Raw genomic sequence first — 16410 nt, 5'->3', positions numbered from 1 at the left:
AAATATTAAATCTGTAGACTTCATAAAATACATATTTATAATTTTGTTGCACAATTGAGCATTATTAAATAATTGAGTCATATGCTATTTTTCAGATTTGTAAATAAATTTATTAAAAGAAATATATTAAAATTCAGGTTCTCAGTGATATCATCTATATTTCATATGCTCAATAACTACATTTGGCTAGTAACTATGCAAAAGATGATTTAGGATAGATCAATAATAGCAAAAATGCCATAATTTTTCCTATTTTTCACTGAAGACAAGTGCCAACAATTAATCAAAAATATCTATTTCAATAAGCTGTCTTCATCAATATGTTCCCTTTAAGTAGACAATTCATCAAAATTGGTTCACAAGGTTAAATCTATTTACCAATTTTGGTTTAAAATTGTAGATTCAAAGATCATTTTTGTTCTTCACAAAAGGTTATAAATAATACATTCAGTAGAATTCAACATCTATTTTAATAAAATCCACAAATATCAATTCATGTTCCTCAAATAAAAGTCAACAAAAATGACATCATACAAACTTTTGTAGCAAGAAAATTATTTATCATGTATTTTGTGAAGTACTTCTTTTAAATAGGCCACTAAGTATAGTATGGACGTAACCAGTAGAGTTTTAACTTATATCTAGTACTTTTTAATGAAAAATAATACATGTAATGTATTGAGACATAAAAAGTAGAAAATTTAAATGCAGTGGAAAAAATGATCAGTTTTATCTGTAAACATCCCAACCTCAACCCATCCCTGATAATCACTAGTTGACAACCTAGTTACCTTTCTATACCAGTATATTTTCATCATTCCATTGGTTACTCTGTAGGGATACTACAAAAAATGCCCCAGAATATTTTTAGGCTTAAAAAGGAACATACAAAAGGCCTATGGAGAATGGCTCTATTAAGTTATTTCAAGGTCAAAGTAGCAGGCTAAACTATCCTAAGCTGATGGAGCAGAAACAGGAAAAAGTACCTGTTATGGTCACATGTCAATCCAGTGAACACTAGCATCCTCAGACTCCTGAGGCACTAATATGGTGTCTAATACATTCTCTTTTGGTAAATGTATCTTGCTTAACACCTAATTTATAGTAGCTTTAAGTAAAAGTGTGATTCATTAAATCATATTCTTAAAGTTTATTATACAATAAAAATAATATTTACATACATCAAAGTCATGGGCTTTTAAAATAAAAAGATAAATTCGTTTAGCATCCAAATGTCTGGGTAATTGAGTAAGCTCATTTGCTTTGAATCCTGAGAAGTTGCAACCCTAGAAAAATGGGAAATATTATAGAATAGTAATTATTTCACTCTTCTTAGTATAGTAGTTTCATATGACTATATAAGACACATACGTTTAACTCATTCTAACATAATTATTTTGTTTCATGTTAATCTATTAAGAATAAAATATATTCCTCCTAAGAAAAATTTTCATATTTTTGCTTCTGAAAAATTAAGAGCCCTTTCATATTCATATAACAGATTCAAAAGCAAAAAATAAATCAATAAATAAATACTCCACAATTCAGAACTAACTTTGGCCTGTATAAAAATGATCAAAACTACACTACATATAAATATGAAATAGGTAGAAAGAGAAAGATTCTATACCTGTTCTCAATTCTCTTTTCTGGCACCTCTATCTATATTTATAGTTACATCTATATTATTACAACCATTCTTTTAGCCCCATGTAATACTTCGAACATACAATCTAGAAAAACAGAAATTTTGAATACCTCTATATTCTTCTGTGTCCCCATTTCATCTGCAAGCTGGAAAATATTTAAAATAAAAGCTTAAAACTCTAAGTAAAAGAATTTTTACATGTTAAAATTCCAATTAAGAAGTCCAATAAAACATGTATATTTAATTACAATGATTAATAATGCTTTTGTTGGTTTTAATTGATCTAAGGGTAATTTCAAGAGACTTTGATAGTCATAAAATTCAAGGGTCAGAATTTTTAAAACTTGCGTAAAATTTAATGAATAATATAGTTACCAGTGTTCCAATGTTCCCACAACCTATAATAGGTTTTTATTGACATTCAGAATTTGCTTTAAGACAGCAGATTTAAAATAAAATAGTTTACATAATAAAAGTTTAGATTCTCTTTGACCATGATCTCTAGTCCTACTCTTTTGTTCCCATTTCTTTGAGATAGTCACTAAAATCCCTTTTTTTTTTCCTTTTTGGCTTATATACCTTCCATTCACTTAAAAATACTCTCTCTCTCTCTCTCTCTCTCTCTCTCTCTCTCTCTCTCTCTCACACACACACACACACACACACACACACACACACACACACACACACCCATACTCCACACACGCCCCAAGACGACTTTTGTGTTTTGAAATTTTAAAAAGATATAAATTGCACATATTACTTGGTAACTTGCTTTTTCCCACTTAATATTAGTTCTGACAATTTACTAGAGTTGCTATTTAGGTAATTAGTTAATTTCCACAAAGTTTTCCAGCAACCTAACTCCACTGAGCAACATAAATTATGAATTAGCTAATAACTTTTGCAAGCTACTTTTAAAAAAGGTTTTTATTCTAATTTGTTGTATATGACAGCAGAATGTATTATAATTCATATTATACATATAAAGCACAATTTTTCATATCTTTGGTTATATACAGAGTATATTCACACCATTTGTGTCTTCATACATGTATAGGGTAATAATGTCCATCTCATTCCATCCTCATTTCTACTTCCATGCTCCCTCCCTTCCTCTCCCACCTATTTGCCCTAACTAGAGTTCTTCTAATCTTCCTATGCTCCCCCTCCCAACCCCACTACGAATCAATCTCCTTATATCAGAGAAAACATTAGGCTTTTGGGTTTTGGGGGTTGGCTATCTTCACTCATCATTATGTATAAAACATCCAAAGGGAAAAATAATATCTTTATATTCTACAAACTATTTTAAATTAGAAAGAGAGCTAAAACTAAGAGCATTATTTTCTGAGGTTATTATCATTTTGGTACTGAAACTGACTACAGATAACAGAAAAAATAATAATGTATCAAACATACATGCAAAAATCTAAATAAAACAAAATAAAATCAGTAATGCATTTAAAAAGTACAACCTAACAATGTGAGGATGATTCAACTTCTGAAAAGTTGACAATATAATCTGCCATATTCACAGATTAAAGGATGAAAATAACTTCTGCTTTCACTACAGTGGACTCATTCCCTCTAATTTCAAACCATTGAGATTTCTTCAAGTTTTTGAGCCCAGTGATATTTACATTTAATCTACATCTACTCCCATACATATATAGTTTAATAAACTAGAAATAAAAATAAATGTTATTAATGTGAAAATGTAAGTATCTAAATATTAAAAGTTATACTTAATAGCAAAGTACAAATACCCTTATCATAAATGTCAGAGACAGCATGATAAACCCGTAAACAGTAATATCTCCTTCAATTGAATAATATCTATATAGCAATGATAATTTTCAATAGAACAACACAGTTAATAACAGATTAAAAAACATTGATATTATTGATGAAAATTGAAAATACCTAGGGGGGAAATAAAAACAAAGAATGTGTAGAACTGTTATGGAGAAAAATCACACAAATTTCTTGATGGACTTAAAATAACATGATTACAATTTATGCCCTTGCTAGAATAAATAACAGATAGATTAAAGAATTAAAGTTTTAAAAAACTACTAGAATAATACAAAAGAACACATGTGACTTTGTCTATGACTCTGTGATAAAGGAAGATTTCTAAAATATAATAACCCTGAAGGAATTTTGTAAAAATTACATATAATTGAAAATATAAAATTTAATATAGTAAAAAACACTTTTGGGTTAAGAGAAGGTAGGATAAAAATAACATATTATTGAAAAGAGCTAATATTTTTAAAGCATAAACAGCTCTTAGAAATAAAAATAAGCTAAAAAAAAATCAAAGTTCATAAACAGGCAATTCACAATAATAGAAACACAAAGCTAATTAAAACTATTAGTAAAAGACATGCAATTTATGGCATATACATAAATGATCAAAAATTTTGCCTATCAGGTTTATATACATTAAAAAAAATAAAATATTTAACTGGGCATAGTGGAAATGTCTATAATCCCTCTGACTAAGGAAGTTGAAGCAGGAGGATTACAAATTCAAGGCCAGCTTCAGCAATGTAGTGAGGCCCAAAGCAATTTACGGAGACCCTGATCAAAATAAAAAGAAAAAAGGGCTGGGTATGTGACTCAGTGGTTAAGCACCCCTGAGTTCAATCCTGGGTACCAAATACAAAAAAAAAAAAATTTAATATTAGAAAGGAAATGGGTCACGTATCAATCACAAATTCAATTGTCAAAATATAAATTTTCTTAAGTTACTACTTTAGTAATTTATAATGAAGCGTAAGATGAAAACTTATTTGAAATTTTAAAAATAACATGAAATGAGGTGTGTGGTTGTGAGAGACAAAGTCTTTTTATTGCTTTAACATTATGTAATCTCAGAACTTTTGTTTTGTTTTGTACCAGGGATTGAACCCAGGGGCATTTAACAACAGAGCCACATCCCCAGCCCTTTTTATGTTTTATTTTCAGACAAGGTCTCCCTAAGTTGCTTAGGGGCTCATTTAGTTGCTGAGGCTGGCCTTGAATTTGCTATCCTCCTGCCTCAGCCTCCAGAGTTCTTGGGATGCACATGTCACCACATCCAGCTTTTTTTTTTTTTTTTTTTAAAGAGAGAGTGAGAGAGGAGAGAGAGAGAGAATTTTTAATATTTATTTTTTAGTTCTCGGCGGACACAACATCTTTGTTGGTATGTGGTGCTGAGGATCGAACCCGGGCTGCACGCATGCCAGGCGAGCGTGCTACCGCTTGAGCCACATCCCCAGCCCCCACATCCAGCTTTTAAACCATAGTTTTGAAAAGGACTATGGACTATCTATAAGTAATTCAAAAGTATATTATAATTTTAATCAAAATCTCAAGAAGACTTTTAAATTTGACAAATATAATGGTCATAAAAATTTTTATTTTTTTCTAAAGGAAGAGGGCTAATATACTAGTAAGTATATTACAAATTGCTAAATAACCAAAGGATGGAATATTTATACATTAAATGAATCTTCAAATAATTTGTAATGTGAAGAGGCCAACAGTAATTAATTGAATGTGAAAAGAAGAGTCCAGCTAGTTACTTAAAACACAGACATCATTGTTAGATAACCAAAGACTAAAAAGAATAATTTTTAAATATTATTAGTGCTTATCTGTGAAATTACAATGTTTATATTTTCTGTGAAAATACAATTTTTGAAAAATGATAAAAACATAAATATCATACCATTATCTTTTTGTGTGTATGGTACTTCTCTAGAAATGCCTTATGTCTTTCCAATTTCTCATAACCTTAAAAACAGAATTCAAAACATATGTAAATATATCCTTTAGAAATGAAAAATTTCAATAGTTTAAAGAAATTATGTGAAACTATTCACTGAGATCAACTAATGATTTTCATAAACATAATACTAGTTATACTCTTAGTGAATAACTAGAACTATTACATATCTTTTGTTTTCTTTAGTTTTTCTGAAATATCATATTCCACCTAACATGTCTATGGCTCTTATCTCTATCTAAATTTTTATCTCAATCAATCTCTACTGAACAAGTCCATGTTTTCAAACAGCTCAGTGACTTAGATTTGGTTATTTCATGATTACCTTAAATAAAGCACTATGCACAATGGTGTATGGCCGATAGAAAGGTTATGGCTTTGAAGTTAGATACTTAGACTTAAATATAAACTCTGATATTTATATACTGAGAACCATGAATATATAGGTATATATTTATAATTATTATTTTTAAACCAGGAAGAATATTTGAAGAGATATGTTCCTATTTTTCTTTTACTTGTAGATATTTTATTTAAGAAAAGAATTTATGAATATATATATATACACACACACATAAGCTTCATATGTATGTCTGTATATATACTGTGTATAGATATTGTATATATGTATATTCATATATGTGTGTATATATATATCCCACACATAATCTGCATATCATATACATATAAGGTATATATATATATATATATAATTTGTATGAATTCAAAAAATGATAAAATTTTACAATTTAAAACAACATGAAAACTTAAAATAGTGAATTTAATAGTATATTTAAATGTTCTCAGAATTTGAAAAACCTAAAGTCAAAGAAGAATACTAAATATCTAAACATTATAACTATTTATTTAAAATAGAAGATAACCAGTATCATTGTTTTCAAGACTTCTATATGGCAAAGTTTCATTAAATCAAGAATAAGAACCACCATTAATACTTAAAATTATTCTGGAAGTATTAATCAACATAATTAAGAAAAGTACACAAATCCTGAAAAGGAAAAATTATCATTATCATTACTTGCAGAATGCTTTTTACTCCTTCATTTATTCCTCACCATATTCTGAATACTCCTATAAAACCTAACCTAGCCCATGTAATCAACTCTTACCCTTTTTTACTGTTCGGCTTTAGAAATTTATGTTCTTTAATCCTGACTCTTGAGGATTTGCTTGTGACTTTCAATATCAGTTGATAAAATCTTGTTTCCATGTTTCCCTGATATTTTACTACCTACACTCTAACTTTACAAGGTTAATAACTGTTGTCCTAGTAACCCTATCTTTGAAACTACATGTTTGTGTTTAGCTGAAAATCTATACTGAATCATTTTAAAATGAAGAGGTTTTAAAATATATATTCTTGTTTTAAGATATTTTAAGATATCTTTTATATTTTAAGATATTCTTCTTGTATTTCATTCTTTATGAGAACACATATAGAGGCAGAAGATAGACTAATAGACACCCAGACACATATACCATAACTTTACTTATTTAAAAAAATAAGGCTTACTTGTTTTGCAAATAACTTTGTCCCATTCAAATATTTTGGATGCATGGTCTTGCAAAAGAAGTGAACATTCCCTTAATCTTAACTCCACGTTCATGTCTGCTTCAAATATTTGAGGGACATTTTTCAATAGATGTGTATAAATTGAAGTAAATGAACTATCTTCTTTTATTCTGTTCATATCATGTACATATTTATCTTCTATTAAGTGGATTTCTTTGGGCCAATAATCCTGCCAATGGAGAGGAAACAATTAAATCATTTTTAATAAATTTAAATAATAGAGTTCAAAATCAATGAGCTAAACTTGAGATTTATTTCACAGCATTTTTAAAGAAAAGTAAGAAAAAATACTTCAGAAAAACTACTAGAGCTTTTATAAGAAATTTTTTTCTTGAATCATTTGAAAGTAAGTTGTTTATGGCCCATCATCTTTGAATACTTTAGCATATATTTAAAAAAATACAAATACATTCTCCTACAAAATAACAATATAACACCAGAATCAGGAAATTGGCATAAATATTTTGTTTTTATCTAATCTCACTCTATTCGAGTTTTATCACTTAAACTAATGATGTGCTCTACAGAAAATAATCAAATTCAGAATCACACATTATGTTTAAACTTAGAGTCATTTTAGTCCCTTTGGAGCTGACGTAGTTTCTCAGTATGTTGGTGAGAGGGAGGAGGAAAGATATGAGGCAGTTCTCTTAATTTTATTTTTTTCCAGCTTTATTGAGGTATAACTGACAAAAATGTACATATTTATAGTACACAATATAATGTGAGGTTTTATTTTTTTTTGAGTACCAGGGATTGAACTCAGGGGCACTTGGCCACTGAGTCACATCTCCAGCCTTATTTTGTATTTTATTTAGAGACGGGTCTCACTGAGCTACTAAGCACCTCACTGTTGCTGAGGCTGGCTTTGAACTCATGATTCTCCTGTCTCAGCTTCCTGAGCCCCTGGAATTCAGGTGTGCGCCAATATAATGTTTTGATATATATATATATACTGTGAAATTTTTACCAAAGTAAAACTAACTAACACATCCATTACCTCATATAGGTTTTATAATGCTTTGTTTTTGTGGTAAGGAATTTTAAGACCTATTCTCAGCAAATATACATTAACTAGATTCACCATGCTGTCCAATAGATCTCCAGAATTTATTCATTCTGTCTAACCAAAACTATTCTTTAACCCATTTCTCCTACTCCCCCTATAAGCCTCTGGCAATCATCACTGTATTCTCTGAAACTAAGAGTTCCACTTTTTTTAAAAAATTCTACATGTAAGTTAAAACATGCAGTAATTGTCTTTTGGGGCCTGACATATTTCACTTAGCATAATGTCTCCTAGGTTCATCTGTGTTATTGCAAATGACAGTAATTATTTCTTTTGTAAGGCTGAATAATATTCCATTACATTATATGGGTATATATGTATATATGTGTATGCATACACAAAAATATACACATTACATTTTCTTTTTCCATTCATATGTTGATGGACACTTAAGTTGATTGCATTTCTTGGCTGTTGTGAACAACAGTTGCAATGAACTTGGGAGTGCAGGTATCTCTTTGACATACTGATTTCATTTCCTTTGAAGATATATCTAGAAGTAGGATTACTGGATCATATGGTAGTTCTAATTTTTTATACTGATTCTTCCCACAGTTCCTCTATTAATTAACAATACCAACAGCACTGTCCAAAGTTTCCATTTCTCCGCATCCTTGACAACATGTTTTTTTTTTGTCGTTTTGATATAGTCATTCTCATAAGTGTGAGGTGACATCTCATTGTGGTTTTAATTTGTATTTCTGATAATTAGTAATATTGAACACCTCTACATGAACTTGTTGGCTATCTGTATGCTTCTTTTGAGAAATATCCTTGCCCATTTTTAATAAAGTATTCTTGCTACTAAGTTGAGTTCCTTATATAATCATTTATCAGATGGATATTTTGCAAATATTTTCTCTCATTCTGTAGGTTGTCTTTTCATGTTGCTAATTATTTCTGTGGCAGTACAGAAGCTTCTTAATTTGATGTGATCCCATTTGTTTATTTTTGCTGTTCTTATCTGTGCTTTTGTGGTCATTACCATTGTCCACACCACTGTTAAGGAGCTTTCCCCAATGTTTTCTTTCCCTAGTAGTTTCAGCTTCAAGTCTTATTTTAAAGTCTTTTAATCCATTTTCAGTTAATTTTTGTATATGACAAGAGATAAATGTTCAATTTCAGTTTTCATGTGAGCATCATCATTATTCTCTGATTATTTTTTGTTTGATATATGCTTTGTAAGATATAAAAGTAGCAACTTTGGGGCCCCATTTGCATGTAATATCATTATCCATCTTTTCTCATTCGGTCTGTGGCTGTTTTTACCTTTAAAATGAGTCTTTTGCAAACAACATATAGTTGGATCTTGTTTTTTAATCCACTCTGCTAGTCTATATCTTTTAATTGGAGCACTGAAACCATTTTCATTCAATATTTAAAAAGCTGCTTTACAGGAAAGGAAATAATCAATAACATGAAGACAGAGCCTACAAAATGGGAAAAAAATCTTTACTGCCTGCACTTCAGATAGAGCATTAATTTCCAGTATATATAAAGAACTCAAAAAACTTAACACCAATAAAACAAATAACCCAATCAATAAATGGACTAAGGAAATGAGCAGACACTCCACAGAAAAAGAAATACAATCAATCAACAAATACATAAAAAATGTTCAACATCTATAGCAATTTGAGAAATGCAAATCAAAACTACACTGAAATTTCATCTCATTCCACTCAGAATGGCAATTATCAAGAGTACAAGCAACAATTAATGTTGATAAGGATGTGGGGATAAAGGTGCATTCATACATTGCTGGTGGGACTGCAAATTGGCACAACTCCTATGGAAAACAGTACAGTGATTCCTTAGAAAACTTGGAATGGAACTTTAAATTGACCCAGTTATCCCATTCCTCAGTGTATAACCAGAGGACTTAAGATCGTCATAGTATAGTGATGCACCCATATCAATTAATGTGTATAGCAGCTCAATTCACAATAGCCAAGCCAGGGAACCAACCTAGGTGCCCTTCAAAAGTTGGATGGAAAAAGAAAATGTGTGGTATATACTCACAATGAAATATTACTCAAACCTTAAAGAATGAAATTATGGCATTTGCCAATTAATGGATGAAGCTGGAGAATATCATGCTAAGCAAAATAAGCCAATCCCAAAGAACCACAGGTCAAATGTATTTTCCAATATGTGGGTGCTAATTCACAAAACCAATAATCAATAATTGAGATGGCATCCAATTAGAAAGCTTCTGCACATCAAAGGAAATAAGGATGTGAAGAGGGCACCTATCCAAAGGGAGAAAATCTTTGATAGCTGCTCTTCTGACAGATTTACATCCAGAACACATAAAGAACTGAAAAAACTTAAGAACAAAAATAGTCTAATCAATAATTGGGAAAATGAAATAAAAAGATATTTCTCAAAAGAAGATATACAAATGGTCAACAAATATATGAATGTTCAACATCCTTAGAAATGCAAATCAAAACTCCACCAGAGATTTCATCTCACCCCCCATTAGAATGGTCATCACCAAGAATAAAAATAATAATTCCTTGGGGGATGTGGTATGAAAAGACACACTTATACATTGGATGAAAATTAGTACAATCACTTTAGAAAGCAGTAAGTAAATCCCTCAAAAAAGTAGGACTTGAACTACCGTATGACTCACCTGTCCAATTCCTTGGTATTTATTCAAAAGAACTAAAATCAGCATACTGTGGTGATACATGCCTACTAGTGTTTATAGCAGTACAAATCACAAGTTATAGAATTAGCCTAGTGCTGGTCAAAAGAAGAATGGATAAAGAAAATGGGACACAGATACACACACACACAATGGAACTTTATTCAGTCACAAAAAAAGAATGAAATGATATCATTTGGTGGTTAATGGATGAAACTAGAGAATATCATGCTAAATGAAATAAGCTACAAATCTGGTGTAGTTTTGCACACTTATAATCCCAGTGACTCAGCAGGCTGAGAACAGAAGATAGTATGTTTGAGGCAAGCCTCAGCAACTTAGCAAGGCTCTAAGTAAATTAGTGACAGCTTGTCTAATAATAAAAAATAACTGGGAATGTAGTTCATTGGTAAAATGTCCCTGGGTTCAATAGCAGAACAACAACAACAACAACAAGAAAAAATAAATAAATAAGAAAGAGAGAAAGAAGCCAAAAGCCAAAAGCCAGACTCTGCAAATCAACAGTTGTATGTTTTCTCTCACATGTGGAAGCTAGATGGAGAGAAAAAAAAAAAGGAAGGGATCTTGCAAAATTAGGAAGCAGACCAATAGGGTAGAGGAAGAGGATTGAGAGAAGGAAGGAAAGGAGAGTATTGGAAAATATTGGGGTACAAAATCAAATTATGGTATATCCATATACCACAATTAATCACATACATATGTATATAACTATAATGTACTAATTAAAGTAATAATAATGATAATAGAATGAAGATCAGTAGATTAGAGCAAGTGGGTGAGGGAGGTAAGAGAGGAAGGAAAGAGGTGGTATTAGAAAATGAGACTGATCAAATTATGTTTTGTGCCTGCACAAATATGGTATAATGAAACCTATTATTATGTATAATTAAAATGCATCAATAAAAATCATATTCAACAACACATTAAGGAGATTATACATCATGATCAAGTTGATTTCATTCCAGGATGCAAAGACAGTTCAATATGCAGATCAAAAAATGTAATTTACCACATAAATAGAATTTAAGACAAAAATCACATAATCATCTTGATAGATGTAGAGAAAACCTTTAACAAAATTTATAACCAATTCATGATAAAAACACTGAAGAAACTAGGGATAGAAGGAACTTACCTGAACATCATAAAGTCTCTATACCATAAAACAAAGCCCATGTCATAGTAAATGGGAAAAAATGGAAAGCATATTCTTTAAAATCAGCAACAAGAGAAGGATGTTTATTCTTCACATGCTTATTCAATATAGTACTTGAAATTTTATGCAGAACAATTAGACAAGAGAAGGAAATAAAAGAGATACGAATAGGAAAGGAAGAAATCAAATACCACTATTGGTAGATAATATGTTCCTATACTTGGAAGATCAAAGAAGCTTCACAGAAGACTTCTAGAGCAAATAAACAAATTCAGCAGAGTAGCGAGATAAAAAAATCAACATCCTAAAATATATAAACAATAATATCCTAAAAATAATATCTTGTGAAAAAGAAATCAGGAAAACAACCCCATTGAAAAAACCTCAATAAAACATTTAATAATAAGTCTATACAAAGTTGTGAAAGACCTCTATAATGAAAATTATAGAACACTGAAGAAAGAAATTGAAGAAGACACCAGAAGATGGAAAGACTTCCATGTTCTTGAATAGGCAGAGTTAATTTTGTTAAAATGACCATAGAACCAAAAGAGATATACAGATTCAGAGCAATTCCAATCAAAAAACCCAGGGACAATCATTACACAACTAGAATAAAAATGGTTCAAACATTCATATGGAAGAATAAAATAATAGCCAAAGCAATTCTGAGCAAAAGGAGCAATGTTGGAGATATCGTAATACCCAACTTCAAATTATACAGAACTGTAATAACAAAAAAAAGCATGATCCTGGCATAAAAACAGATCCAAAGACCAATGAAATAGAACAGAAGACACTGAGATAAACCCACAGAGATAGTTATGATTCTTGACACAGCCACCAAAACCATATCTGGAATAAAAGTATTTTTAGCAAATGATGCTGGGAATACTGGATATAAAACTATATTCTTATCTCTAACTCTGCACAAAGGTCAACTGAAAGTAGATCAAAGACCTAGGAATCAGACTAGAAAATCTATAACTGCTAGACAAAACACAATAGAATTGATACTCCAACATAAATGTTCAAGCACTGACTTTCTCAAAAAGAATCCTGAAATTCAAGAAAGAAAACAAAGAATTAATAAATGGAATGGTGTCAAATTTAAAAACTTCAGTGCAATAATAGAAACAATTAAGAGCATAAAAAGAGTGGAGGAAATGGGAGAAATTTTTTCCCAGCCACTCTCCTGACAGTGGATTAATATCCTGAAAAAGAATTAAAGAACTTAGCATGTGCACACACACATGCACACCCCAAAACAAAACAAAACAAAAACACCTACAAATTAATATATGGGAAAATGAAATAAAAAGACATTTCTCAAAAGAAGAAATACATGAAAAAAAAGAGAAATGCAAATCAAAAGTACAGTGAGATTTCATCTCACCACAGAATGGTCATCATCAAAAACACAAATAACAAGGGGGAAGTGTCTGGGGACTGGATTAGAACAAAATATTTATTTTGTTATAAAATTATAAACATTTTATAATTATGTCAGAATGAATCTTACTGTTATATATAACAAAATGAACCAAATAAAAAAGAATGCAAATAATAATAAATGCTGGTGAGGATGTGAAGGAAAACACTTATTCACTGATGGTGGGGTAGTAAATTGGTACAGCCACTAAGGAAATCAGTATGGAGGTTCCTCAAAACACTAGAAATGGAACCACCATATGAGCCATCTATACTACTCTTCAGTATTTATTGAAAAGAATTAAATTCAGCCTACTGTAGTGTTATAAGCATATCTATGTTTATAGTTGTATAATTCATAATAGCCAAATTATTCATTAAGAATAATTTGGCTATTCATCAAGAGATGAATGGATAAAGAAAGTGTGGCATGTATACACAATGAGGTTTTATTCAGACATAAATAATAATGAAAATATGTCATTTGCTAGTAAACTGATGGAAATGGAGAATAACATTATGCTAAGTAAAGTAAGCCAGACTCAGAAAGTTAAGGATCCTATGTTTTCTGTCATCCATGCAAGCTAGAGAGAAAAAGGGGGAAAAAAGGAATCTCACAAAAATAGAAGGGAGATCAGTAGAGTAGAGAAATAAGTCCAGGGGGAAAGAAGGGAAATGGGAGGCACAGGGTAATGAAACAGACCAAATTATACGATGCACAGCTATGAATATATCCTAATGAGCCTACTATTATATACAATTATAATTAATTTATATATATATATATATAATTGTGCATAATATATAACATAAACACAGATAAAATATGATGTAATTATTTCCAAATGAGACAATATTATTACAAATGTAAATTTAAAATTTAAACTATAAAAGAAAGATACATTGGCACATAAAGCAGAATGTTCCACTCACCCAATTTTGAAGCTTTAAGAATTCTTCAATGCTCTTTGGAGGTACTTGTATTTTCTAATGAAGCAAAATAGATACTGTTCATTGACATAAATTTAGATTGTACTTATATTTATTTTAATAAAATATGGTACAAGTTATAATTTGTAACTTGTATTTATTTAAATAAGTACAATACTTATATTTGAATACTTCTATATATTTAAATATGGTTAAAATTTCAGAGCTATAAAGTATTAAATATTCATCTTGCAAGCCCCTGAACTTTAAAAAAGAACAGAGGTAAACATTTAAATTCTGAGCCTCTAAATCAAATTCTACAGTTTCCTTTGATACACAAGTCTATAGAAAAATTCGACATGATTCTTGCTGAATGTCCTCATCTCAAATTCCTTCAAGAATTTCAGGAAATTTTGGGCTATTGTAGATAGCATGGATAATATTATCCTCTTGCTGAAGTACTTTAAGAAGCCACATTAGTGAGATCCACAAAAACAATTTAAATATTTGAATGTTTAATAAGTAATAATCCTATTTTTATTATCCAGTAGTTTTTGTGAGTTGAAAGTAATTTTAATTGAGACCAATCCTTGCTCCTCTTGTCTTACAAACTTTGCACACATTATTTCTTCTGCTTAGAAGTCTCTCTGTCTCTCTCCTTCCAATCCATTCTTGACTATTTAGCTCTTATGTTAAATATTGAATTAAAAGTCACTTCTTCTAGGAAGGTTTTATTGCCACAAAAGTTTCTTCATGTTAACATGAAGATTTCATAGCTCTATGAGGATAGAAATAATGGTGTAATCATGGCTGAATATCTAAATTTCACAGTGGCAGTACCACAGTCAATATATAAATACTTGCTGTGTGCATCAATTAATAAGTAAATGAGTAGATGAATGTGAGAAGTATGAAGGTATTTAAAAATAACCATAAAAACATTTCTAGAGAATAAAAAAAACAATCTACAAATTGTAGATGCATACAGGACACTGAGCATACAAAATCACAGTAGACCAACGCCAAGACACATTGTTATAAAGATATCCAGTATACAGAACAAAGAGAAAATGTTAAAAGCTACAAGAGAAAGGAGGCAGGTTACATTTAGGGGTAAACCAATTAGGTCAACAACAGATTTTTCATCACAGACTGAAAGCGAGAAGATCCTGGAACAATGTATTTCAAACACTGAAAGACAATGGATGCCAACCAAGAATTCTGTATCCAGCAAAATTAAGCTTCAGGTATGACAACAAAATAAAAATCTTTCATGATAAACAAAAGCTAAAAGAATTTGTAGCCAGAAAACCAGCACAGAAGTGTCTTCAGCAAAACACTATACGAGGAAGAAATGAAAAACAATAACCAAAACCTTCAGTGGGAAGTGCCTCGGTAAAGACAGAGGACGGGGGGAAAGCTAATCATGGAGAAACAAACTAAATTAGAAAAAAAAAGAGATAAATAATCAAACACGGCAGGAAGTACAAACCATATATTAATAGTAACTCTAAAGGTTAATGGCTTAAACTCCCCAATAAAGCTACATAGGCTGGTAACATGGATTAAAAAAACAAATCCAACAATATGCTGCCTCCAGGAGACACATCTGATTGGAAAAGACATACACAGGCTCAAGGTAAAAGGTTGGGAAAAAATATACCACACACACGGTCCTCGTAAGCAAGCAGGGGTGGCCATTCTCATATCGAATAAAATCGACTTCAAGACTAAGTTAATCAAAAGGGATAAGGAAGGACATTATATACTGTTAAAAGGAACCATTCACCAACAAGACATAACAATTATCAATATTTATGCACCAAATAATGGCGCTGAGACATTCATAAAACAAACTCTCCTCAAGTTCAAGAATCAAATAGACCACAACACAATAATCATGGGTGACTTCAACACACCTCTCTCATCATTGGACAGATCCTCCAAACAAAAGTTGAAAAAAGAAACTATAGAACTCAATATCACAATCAATAACCTAGAGAGAAATAGAAGAGGATTTTAGAAGATGGAAAAATATACCTTGTTCATGGATAGGCAGAACTAACATTATCAAAATGGCGATATTACCAAAAGTTCTCTATAGGTTTAATGCAATGCCAATCAAAA

At 30.6% G+C, this 16410-nt stretch overlaps 1 protein-coding gene across 1 annotated transcript in view; it reads right to left on the bottom strand.

Moving 5' to 3' along the window:
- Positions 1–16410, bottom strand: part of Fam227b (family with sequence similarity 227 member B) — a 69074-nt gene that overhangs the window by 34924 nt on the left and 17740 nt on the right. The window contains exons 3-8 of the mRNA XM_078049018.1: positions 14287–14340; positions 6961–7189; positions 6676–6678; positions 5370–5434; positions 1759–1794; positions 1182–1286 (exon numbers count right to left, since the gene is read on the bottom strand). Of these exons, the coding sequence (XP_077905144.1) occupies positions 1182–1286; positions 1759–1794; positions 5370–5434; positions 6676–6678; positions 6961–7189; positions 14287–14340 (492 nt within the window). The remainder of the gene's footprint in view (positions 1–1181; positions 1287–1758; positions 1795–5369; positions 5435–6675; positions 6679–6960; positions 7190–14286; positions 14341–16410) is intronic.

This window comes from Ictidomys tridecemlineatus, chromosome 5 (genome assembly GCF_052094955.1).
Source record: "Ictidomys tridecemlineatus isolate mIctTri1 chromosome 5, mIctTri1.hap1, whole genome shotgun sequence".
Lineage (NCBI taxonomy): Eukaryota > Metazoa > Chordata > Mammalia > Rodentia > Sciuridae > Ictidomys > Ictidomys tridecemlineatus.
This window is presented reverse-complemented; position numbering and strand designations above follow the sequence as displayed.